General features: G+C 32.9%; 1 protein-coding gene across 1 annotated transcript; it reads right to left on the bottom strand.

Annotated features, from left to right (window-relative positions):
* Positions 1-49: 49 nt before the first annotated feature.
* LOC126698214 (NADPH--cytochrome P450 reductase) lies at positions 50-9,196 on the bottom strand. Its single transcript, XM_050395288.1, has 18 exons — positions 8,652-9,196; positions 7,434-7,493; positions 7,230-7,306; positions 7,070-7,127; positions 6,864-6,947; positions 6,752-6,788; positions 4,587-4,656; positions 4,232-4,426; positions 3,856-3,948; positions 2,881-3,106; positions 2,698-2,781; positions 2,410-2,561; positions 2,242-2,338; positions 1,944-2,093; positions 1,785-1,862; positions 1,564-1,686; positions 1,360-1,473; positions 50-603 (listed from the first exon to the last, which is right to left on the bottom strand). The coding sequence occupies exons 1-18, from the start codon at positions 8,955-8,957 to the stop codon at positions 523-525; spliced, it is 2,085 nt and encodes a 694-aa protein (XP_050251245.1). The 5' UTR covers positions 8,958-9,196; the 3' UTR covers positions 50-522.
* Between the last annotated feature and the right edge of the window lie 2,092 nt (positions 9,197-11,288).

The following is an 11,288-nucleotide window of genomic DNA, read 5'->3' on the forward strand; positions in this document are numbered from 1 at the left end:
CATCACCAAACCCTAAAAGAAAGAGTCAAAGTCCTATTCAAGGAGAAAATTCAACCATCAAAACTTGTTCATTTTTAAATCATACACAATGGCACTGCCACAATGAAGTTGTATCAGTTTAGGCCCCCTGGATGAAGGAATTAAATGTCCATAAAAAAAGAGCAAAACTCAGTCATATTCTACTTTATTATAATTATTCATACAACACAATCCAAAACAACCTGAGTATTCTGTTTTGGACATGGACATCTTTGTGTTTAGCAACTATTCTGTTCCCTAAAAATAATAAATTTTCCTTGTATTTGAAAAAGAAGAAGAAAAAAAAGGGGGGTAAAAGAAGAGGGGGACAAACATGTTGCAAACCATAAATAGAAACCAGGTTTCGGTTTTCATCATGTTTGTCCCAACCTGCTGCCATGACTCCAGGAGAGCAGGAACTTGCCATTCAAAGAGGCTTGAACTTGAAGAAAAATGAATCAACTGCTGCGTTTTGCTGCAGATACTACAACCAACAAAGGACTGTCACCAGACATCTCTAAGGTATCGTCCATCCATCTGGAGTTTCTTTACTATAGCCTCTGCTTTTGATGGTTCCACATTTTCCTGAAATTCATACCATAAAAAGATTTTGAAACATGATTCCTCCAATCGAATACCAAACACTAATGGCACTCATAAAAATAAGTGAGATTGAACTCAAGTCTATTTTTGTGCATTCTTTATTACAGCGGTGAAAGATGATTTAAAAAAGAAGTGGGTGGGGGCGGGGAGAAGGGTTATTGTATTTCTATAGTTGATTTCATGGATATTTTGAACCTTTGATTGTAATTTCTAGGAATTTTAGTTTCTCTTTTAAAGCTTCCCTTTATTCTAATAAAATTTCTTATTACTTATAAACAATAAAAAAATAAGTGAGATGGATGAAGTGGAAAGTGCCAATTGGATGTTGCATAGCACCATTCGATCTAAGCAAATAAATGTATAAAAAATGTTGCTAGTCAACTATATATATATATATATATATTTAGATAACGTAAAAATTTATTAAAAATCATTGCCAATCCGAGCCTAGTCAACTATATGTTAAATGATAAAATATGCGAGCAGTCAAGAAACAAAAGTTTAATAAATCAGGTGTACAAAAGATAAATAAGCACTTATAAAGGAAAGGTGATACATGTATGTGAAGGTACAAAATTTGATTTAAGAATAATAGTAAAATATGTTACAGTAATACACACAGCCCTGAACCATATTATTTCCCTATACCCCTGAAAGATAGTTGCCTCTCCTTAGGTATAGGTGCAACCTCTGTTTGAGAGAGAGAGAGATTGGGAGGGCAAGGGGTAGAGTATGTACCTGCTCCTGGACAATGGTATGCAAAGTCCGATGAACATCTCTGGCCATACCCTTGGCATCACCACAAACATATAAATATCCCCCCTGTGAAACCAGGCTCCAAAAATGTGCAGCCTGTACATGAAAAAGAATTGTTGATGTGGTTAGAAATAATATGTTACACCTCACAAACAGCAATCTTACTTGTTTCCTACCACTACTTACTTGGTCCATCATCTTATGTTGAACATACTCCTTTTGTGGACCCTCCCTCGAAAATGCAACAATCAGCTCTGAGAGCACACCTTGTTCCACAAAATTGTTTAGCTCATCCTCATAAATAAAATCCTATAAACAAAGATCAAAGTTAGGAAATCATACAGCGCACTCAATTCTTTTCAAAATTTAATTGTCTTGGAAGGTATACACAAAACAACAATCATTACCATCCGACGATTTCTACATCCAAAGAAGAGTAATGCAGGGCCAAGTTGTACGCCCTCCTCTTTAAGTGCCATTCTTTCCTGGAGGAAGAATTATAAATTTAATTTTCATCTTTACATACACTAGCAATAATACTCCATTATTATAAAATCACTCCGGACCTGCAGAAATCCTCTGAAAGGTGCGAAGCCAGTACCAGGTCCAACCATGATGATAGGTGTTGAATGATCAGCTGGTAACTTGAAGTTAGATTGCCTAATAAAAATAGGAGCCCAGCTACAGTTACGGCTCTTCTCCAGAGGAACTGCATTCTGTTTTCATTCAATATGGTTGAATATTACAACAAAGCCTTAGAGATGATGCACATGTTGAATTGATAGACCACCTAGTACAATAGTACAGTACTAAAAAAAAGAAAAAAGAGATAAATGATAAACATAACCACTGGCTGAGCATTACCTTCATCCAGGTTGAACACACTCCTTTGTGAATTCTGCCAGTGGGAGTTGGACCATAAACTAAAGCACAGGTTACATGAACTCTATTGGGTGCAAATCTGTATGCAGTAATATTAGTTGAAGCTCTATATTATGAGATAAATCACCATAATTAGGAAGAATAACACACCTAGGAGAGGATGAGATTGAATAGTAACGGGGCGGTAAGCGAGGTGCTACTGCTGCAAAAAATACACCAAGGGGTGGCTTTGCTGATGGGAACTCAGCCATAATCTCAAGTAGACTTCTCTGACTTCCAACAACCCATTTTGAGTAGTCATCCTAGACAAAGAAAATCAAAATCAAAATTAGCAAGAACATATAAACAAATGATAAATATATAACAAGAACAAAAAGAACCACCCCCCCCCCCCTTCTCCAAAAAAAAAAAGAAGCAAAAACTTAGTGATATGCTAACCTTCCCCTGAGGTGAAGACAAAAACTTAAGCCTCTCTGCTTCATTAGGTTCAACAGCATGAGCAGCCAAAGCAATCAGAGCAGCCTGAAAGCACAAACAATCAGAAACCATTGAAAACAATTATTGAAGTAATTAATCAAGAACAGAAAAAAGGGAATAAATTGTCAAAGGCAAAAAGGTAACCTTCCGAGGAGGATTTAAGAGATCAGCATAACGTGCCAACGCATCGCGCAGTGTGCAAGGACCAGGGAAAGGAGGTGGCAATGAGCTTCCAAGGGGTGTGCCATCATCATTGTCAGTGTGAATAGAGAATAACAAGTCTAGAGGTTGACCCAACAATTTTCCAGCTTCTTCAACAGTTTCATCACAATTCTCAGCATAAACACCCACATGGTCTCCAGTTTCATACCTAAGGAAAAAGGGGGGAATGATAATCACCAGTCAAAAACTTAATTTCAGTAGTATAAAGTACAATATGTTATGCCAGTCCAACTATTCATTTAACATTGAGAGAGCAAGATGAGCACATTAGGTAAGTAGATATTAATCCTGGAAGACTATATATACAGAAGCCTTTAAAAAAAATATAAAAATAAAATAAAAAAAGCCCAATTCTACCTAGGCCAAGAAATCCATACAAACATGTATATCAAATATCAACTATAACATAGGTCAAACCCTTCTCCCCACAATAAATATAAAAAGGTTTGTTGTTTTAAGTCACAGTATGAAAGGGAAAAGCCATGATATTACTTCCAACTCTAATCATTTATAATATAAGATTCCAAGTATTAGTTAATTTTCTATGCTTCTATTGAAAATTGAAAAAATCATTATTGTAAATGTGAGGGAAATATATAAACACAAAAACCTTGTGATTCAGTCATTTAGACAGCTTAAGTGATAAATTATTTTCCTCAACAAGTGTATCATTGGCCTGATAATAAATAAACTATCATACTACAAGTGCTAACATGATCCGAATCTAATGAAAATCCCACTATGGAATGAAAAATACTAGTTGCAGACTAGCCTGGTTAACAGAATGAAATTTTTTAAAAATAAATAAATAAATAAATAAGAAAGAAATCACCAACTTAAAGCTTTCGCCACAAATCCAAATCTGTAAATAGAAGTATCACATACTCATGAACTTACATAATACCAGTCCCTGAAATATCAAACTCCAGATGTATGCAAGAGCGGTCCGATTCAGGTGTGTGAAGCTCTTTTTCAACAGCAACATTAACTCTTCAAGCAAAAGAAATAAAACCAATTTAGTGTCTGTTTGAAAACAGCTTATTTAGCTGAAACTGAAAAAATTTTGCTGAAAGTATTGTAGATAACTCTAAAAGATAGTTGAAATAGTACAGTGAGACCCATAAATAGTACCAAAAAATGTAATGAGACCCATGAATAGTAGCAAAAATAAGTTGAATGGTAAAAAAAAAGGCTTTTTAAGCCAATGCCAAACGCACACTTAGTAAACGATAATAGCAATAATAGAACCAACCACATGCACTACACCAAGTACCTGCAAGGATGCTGTATATCAAATGAAGCAGTCCCATTTGCCATGTTTAAGTAATTATCCTCATAAGATGTAATACTAGGATCATGAATCACTACTCTATATTCAGGAATAATGGCTGTATATGGAGTGGATACAGTATTAGCATCATCCCCATCTAGGAGAAGCTGATCTAACTCAGGCCACAATTGTTCCCTCCTAGAAAACAACAACCAAATCATTAAAGCAGAAAACTGAAGCCATATTGCATACTAAAGCTCTGTCTTCCCAAAGCTAATATTTAAAAACAGTTAAGGAAAACAAAAAAGTTGCAAAAAAATAGATAAGATAAATTGCATCAAAAGATTACAAAGTATACCAAGCAGAAAAATCATCCTCAATACATTGATCGTCATCACCTAAACCAACTGGAATGAGACGCTTTGCACCTGCGTTGACAAAATAGACACAAGTTCAATAGAATTTAAACAGATTATATCAAGGGGGCAAAGCAAAAATTGATCAACAACTATGCTCTTACATAATTAGAAGTTACCAGTTAGACGTATATTTTGCCATACAGATAAGTCACATTTTAAAAGAAGTTTTAGTATGAAACCATACAAAATATTGGCTCATGCAGTCACCACTTATTCCAATTGAAGACGGTGTCTCAGAAGTTAAGAAGACAACTGAAAGAAATTATTAGACATCAACTTTGGTCAAGAGCTTAGCCAAAAACTTATAAGAAAAATTAATGATAGTTATCTTAGAAACCGGAATTAATATTTAAACAACAGCATGTGCTTGCTCTGCATAAAAACCCCATCACAAGAAATCTTTGAAGTTAAAAACATCCAATTCACAAATCTATATATATATATAAAGCCGAAGCCTTTGCAACTCCCACAATTTTCCACATCATCATTTTAATTTAAAAAACTTTTAATTTTTAAAACTAAATAGTGAGAGAGTCCTAACAGGAGTCTCTTTTATATATATATATAAATATATATAAGAGACAAAATCTTTGAAAACCCTAAAGCAATCTCTTCTGTCCGTCTCCACTAAGAGAGAAAACCCTAAGCTTCAATTTCTTTGGTACACTTGTTATTGCTTTTTCTCTTTTTTGTGAATTAGTTTTTTTTTTTGCTTTTGTTTTGTATGGAGTAGTACTTTACAATATATAGTATAACTACAAGTATTGTAATAAGTTTGCTAACTTTTTGTGTGGTTCAAAGATGCTATATTCTATATTATTTTAGATTATATGACCTTAAGCTTTACCTTATGAAGACATATGTACAAATTTTCAATTCCTTTTGTGTGGATATTTTCTCACAGCTATGGAGTAAGGTATATGTACTATATGTTATCTTATGTTTTCTCTTATGGTGTCATGCTTCTTTGTTTATTAATTAAAGATTTGTAGGTTCTGAATGTTTTGATTTTTAATTTTATTGTCTTTTGAAAGTTTGACCATCTAAATTTTTTGCAATATTTGAAACAGTTTAGCAAATTTCAACTGTTATAACTATGGATTATTCTCTTGAAGGTAACCTATCTTTCTCTTATATTTCTCTATTTGGTAGTCATATATATTTTGTTTTATTTCAATAATTTCTAGGCAATGCCAGTAATTTTTCTGATTTTTTTTCCCCTTTCGAACGTTTTAACATCAGAACTTTTTAGTTATTTTTTTTTCAATATCTAAATTTGACTTATTCATCAAATTATAACTCAAAAAGATAGGAGCAATTCATGCAATAGTATAGTTTCATAATCAATTTAAAATTTTATAAAATTATTTTAGTCTATTATAAATAGGTAAGTTCCCGTGCGTTGCACGGGTTTCCGACTAGTTTGGTTAAATTGGGTTTCAAAAAACCTGAAACATTATGCGAGACAATTTGGTAGCAATGCAGAAAATCATAATAGATGAGCTCAAGCAAGACAATCCCTATATCTCCGGGTCACACAATGAATTCACCATGTAACCTTAAGTATCTGAAGATTACATACAAATTACTAATCACTAAATATAACATAGCCTTACATACCACTAAAACTGTCACCTAAGCATTTAGCTGAAGGTTCATTTAAAGTCACATTAACAAGTCAATATCAATTATGTATGGCTACCATTAAGAGAGGATGCCAAAACTTGAGTACCATGTAATACAAATTCTTATTTTCATAAAAATCATCTACAAGCCTACAACTACAAGTTCATGAAGTTAAATTACTACAAAATGCTTCCCAGACAAATAACTAAATCTGTGCCCTAGAGTAGGCAGACAAGAAAGCATTAAAACGAAAGAAGGGCCTTTTGGGGTTTGGGGGCATTTTTTAAGAGGGTACAAGATTAGATGATAGAAGAATAGAACAAAGTGTTTCTCACAATAGTGGATGTAAATGTTGAAAATTTCAGCACTCTCTTCCAAGTTGTCAATAATAGTAACCCAAATGCGCAGCTAGGAACATTAAGAGAATTCCTATCAGAGAGTAAGGCCATGAGAATAGGTGTTTGATAGAAACATATACCTTGTTCGCTGAGTTGTTCATCAACCACGTTCCCAATCTGTTTAAAAAGGGTGCCGTTAGATGCCACAATTATGATATGATAACGATGAGCATACACAGCAGACTAAGTTACCTTGTTGAAATGTTCATATTGACGGTTACCCAAACCAAAAACACCATATCTGAGTTGTTGAAGCCATGCACCCCTATCATTACCCTGAAAATAAAAGCCAGGCATGTTAATATATCAGATATAAATGAAAGTACAAGTTCTAAGTTTCTAACAACTTGTGACTTTACAATTTGTATTCATTGTAGATTTGTAGTAAAGCTGCTAACCTCAGTAAACCATTTGTAAAATCTTGCAGCATTATCAGTTGGCTCTCCATCTCCATAACTACAATGTCAGGCCCAAATATATTGAATACACCACTCTTCCTAAAATCAATATGCATTTCAAACTTAACATAATGCCAGTAAAGTTAAAGATCTATCTTACGTGGCCACCATGAAAAAGGCCAAAGTCTCTTTCTTCAGTTTTTCTTCATATTGATCATCATCCGCAGCATAATCATCCTATTTTAAACATAATCAAAAAACATACCGAATGGTAAAAAATAATAACAATATTAAAAATAAATCTCTTGAAGAGGATTATTCATGTAAAAATGCAACATCACGCAACAATTCCAATCCAACTTACCAGGTCAATAACTTTGACAACTGCTTTTTCATATCTTGCCTTGATCTCGTCAGCTAAAGCCTATGATTACAACATGCTCACATTAATGCCTAAAAACAAGTAAAAAAATTCTGCCAAACCAGTGACAAATAATAGTAATTATTATTATAAAGATAAACTACTAATAAGGAACCAACCATTTCAGGAGTTCAATACAAGTATTTACATAAGTTTTAATCACACAGGATAATGACTTAGCCAGGTCCATCCCAACTGTCATTACAATGACATGACTAAAAAGTCATTGCCATTAGTGCACTAAACATGTGATTGTAAATGCCACATATAATGCACATTAATCTCGTCACATGCTCATGACGTGAACTTGAAAGCGCCTAGTCCGCCAACCACACCCAAACACTAGGCACAACAAAGCTATTTCAAGTTTCAATTTTAACGCAGACAATTATCTCAATCCATTTCACCCTAACCATAAAGTTTACATTAATTACAGAAGCTGTACATGCATATAGCATTCGCCGACCCAATAATAAAACCTCATGAAAGTTACAAATAAACTTCCCACCAATTTCACTTCCTTTATTTAACACATCTTCAATATCCTTGTGGGTTCCCGTTAACTCAACTAATAAAATCTTTTGTTGTCCAATAAGGAATCAGGGATCAAATACCGCCTACACCAAAAAGAAAACCATTGGTGTACCATAGGTTTCAAATTCTACAATAAGATAACCAAAACACTATTAAAAGGCCGTACCCCGTGCATAAAGCTCCTGTTTTTACAGGGCCTGTGAGAGGTAATTAGTAGGCAACCTTTCCCCAATTCTTTTGGAGAGGCTAATTCCCAGACTTGAATTCACGACCTATCGCACCAAGACACTGTTATTCTCTAAATTCTTAAAAAATAAAAATAAAAAGCCCTCCTCAACACAAGAACCGCCTAGCCTAACTAAAAACATAGTATCCTCAGCTCACGTTCACTTCAATCTCTATTCTAAATTCTAAACAAACTCAAATCTCATAGCGCCATATATTTTCGCAATTTCTTACAACAACAAATTAGCTTTCAATACTAAGAATTTACATTTACACATTAACATAGGCAACAAATGAAAAAGATAAAAGACTTTTACATGTTGCGCATAACAAAAACACACACACACTCAAAAACTAAAAAACGTTGAATACAACGGGCAAAAAAAACAGTAACAGATTTACCTTAGCGAAGCCCTCAGCAGTTCCAGTCTGAGTTCCAAAGAAAACAGAGACCTTAGTCTTTCCCGAATCAACCTCGACCTCATCGTCCTCGTCCTTGTTCAACGACGAGAACTTAGGCACTTCCACCGGCTTCACCGAACTCCTACTGCTCCGATCCGACGATCTCTTCCACACAAAAACCAAAAGTCCGATTATCACAGCAAACGACGTCGTAACGATCAGTACGACCGAGTCCGATACCGACTCACCCAGCGAAATTCCCAGCACGGACTCAATAGTCCGTACCAATTCCGAATTCGAACCCATATTCAAACTCAGCTCGTTTTTTTTTTTTTTTTTTTTTTTTGATATTCAATTTTAAGCGTGAAATTTGAGCTTCATTCGGATTTTTTTTTTTTGACTTCGTTTGCTGTTTCGTTTTCGAGGGGCTTGAAAAACAAGCCCTAGAAAATGGCGGTGGCTAGCCTTTAAAGACAGAGAGGAGAGAGATCGAGAGAACGCAGAGAGCGTTGTGTGGAGACAAGGGTAACTAGTTTGCGCTGTGATGTGTGCCTGTGAGGTGGGGTCCACTGTCATTGACCAAAAACTATGGGCATTTTAAAAAGATAATAAGTTAGCACGTAAAATGTTCACAGCTTTTTGGGCGGTGGACGTGGCATGCTATCCATAATAAAAATGATTTAAAACGGTAAAATAAAATTTGTAAACATAACTCTTTTACTATTGTCATTTTTCATTCCTTCCAACTTAAGGATTATATATTTTCTCATTTATATTATGTATTTAAAATTTATTAGCGTTTGAGCACGTGCTGATAAGTTTTTCATCATATCTCTAGATATTTTTGTATTTAAAAAATATAATAGTTCCAAATTATAATAAAAGTAAATTATTAACTAAAATAAAAGATAAGGCCTCCGTTTGATACTAATTGTAGTAATATAAACAATTCTAATAAAATTTTAGTAAGAGTGGAAGCATGTGCTATGTTGAAATTTATGGACATAACAAAATTGTACAATAATTTGTTATATAAAAGTTTCGCAAAATAATATTTCAACCTTATTTTTGAGTTGTGATGGTCTGACACTAAAAATATGTAAACACAACATTTTAGTTGTAATATATATATATATATATATATATATTTTTAGTAGTACCTCAATTGGTTGAAATTTCTCTCCCCCACTATTGAAAGGTATTAATTTTTTTAATAGAAAAGGCTTTCATGTTATTAATTTTTTTTCTTAATAATTTTTTAATGGGAGTTATATATGAATTTATTTGTAATCTTCAAAGATAGTCACTTAGTAAAAAAAAATGCAATTTGAAAATCAATAAGAGAGTAACCCTATTTTTTAGACAATGTTTTAGTGGAAATTATAATTATATTTTTACCATATTGTTCTTTAGTTTTGTTTCTACTTAAACATAAGGGTGTATGGGGCATTTTTGAACCAAAAAAAATAAGAATCCCAAATAGAGGAATCCTCTTAAATAATAGTATAGATTTGAATTTAGAAGTGAATAAAGCAATTTGAAAATCAAAGGAAAGTGATCCTATTTTTTAGGCAATGTTTTAGTGGGAGTTAAAGTTGTATTTTTACTAGATTATCCTTTAGTTTTGTCTCTACTTGAATATAAGAGTGTAAGAGCATTTTTGAACAAAAAAAATGAGAATCCTAAATAGATGAAATCTTTTAAATAGTAGTATAGATACTATGATGCATTTAAAATTAAACACAATTTTTATCATAAAAATATTATTAAATTATTTTTTTAAGTAAACGTAATTAGTCACATATTAAATTTTTTACTTAAATTTAATACTACTTATGATCAATTTTTTTTTTCTAATTTTAATAAGATGGAAGGTGTGGTGATTTTTATTGAGTATATGTGATTTTTTTGTTTATTTATTTTATAGTTCATTAATATTATATTTTTAGTATTTTGCACTCATTAACTCATTTGACAGTGACATAAAGATTAAAAAATTTAAGTGGACACATGGTATAAAGTTAGCCACAATTGAATTCTAATTGGGAATCTAATTGAATTTTGTACAAGTTTAGACTTTAAAAGGCTTTGTCTAATTGAATTTTGTCTAAGCATGGACACAAGGCAGTATTTTAGGCACAAAATTAGCCACAATTGAATTCTAATTAAGGTTGAGTTTTGTCGATTAGTAAATGTTCGATACAAGCTTAACAAAAAAAAAGTAAAATATTTAAACTCAAATCAAGCTTGTACTAAGTTGTAACAAACACTATTTGAACCGAAGCCTGTTAAAAGTTCAAAAACTTGAGCTCAACTTGATTCATTAATCAAGATTAGCTCGAGATCCAATATAAGTATATCATCAAGCACATATTTAACTTGTTATCAAGCCTATTTAGTTTGTACGAGTGATTCCAATTCCTAATTATTAAGAGCTTAATAATATGAGTTTATTTTTCAAACTTGTTACCAAGCCCAGAAGTATGTCTATGCTTAGCTTTTTTTTTTTTTTTTTTTTTTTTAAATCAAGTTTTATTGTTCACAAGCCTGTTCGTGAACAATTTATTTTGCTTGGGCTCAGCTCGTTTATTAAACAAGTGAAACATAAAACTAAAGTTTAAGCTTGACTTGTTTATA

The sequence above is a fragment of the Quercus robur genome, chromosome 9 (genome assembly GCF_932294415.1).
Source record: "Quercus robur chromosome 9, dhQueRobu3.1, whole genome shotgun sequence".
Taxonomy (NCBI): Eukaryota; Viridiplantae; Streptophyta; class Magnoliopsida; order Fagales; family Fagaceae; genus Quercus; species Quercus robur.

Bases quoted from the DNA above. Each gene is read 5' to 3' on its own strand.
- LOC126698214 (XM_050395288.1), bottom strand. From the start codon at position 8,957: ATGGGTTCGAATTCGGAATTGGTACGGACTATTGAGTCCGTGCTGGGA. The intron at 1,474-1,563 runs GTAAGTAGTGGT...TTTCATGTACAG, and splicing joins AACATAAGATGATGGACCAA to GCTGCACATTTTTGGAGCCT. The intron at 604-1,359 runs GTACATACTCTA...TATGAATTTCAG, and splicing joins ATACCATTGTCCAGGAGCAG to GAAAATGTGGAACCATCAAA.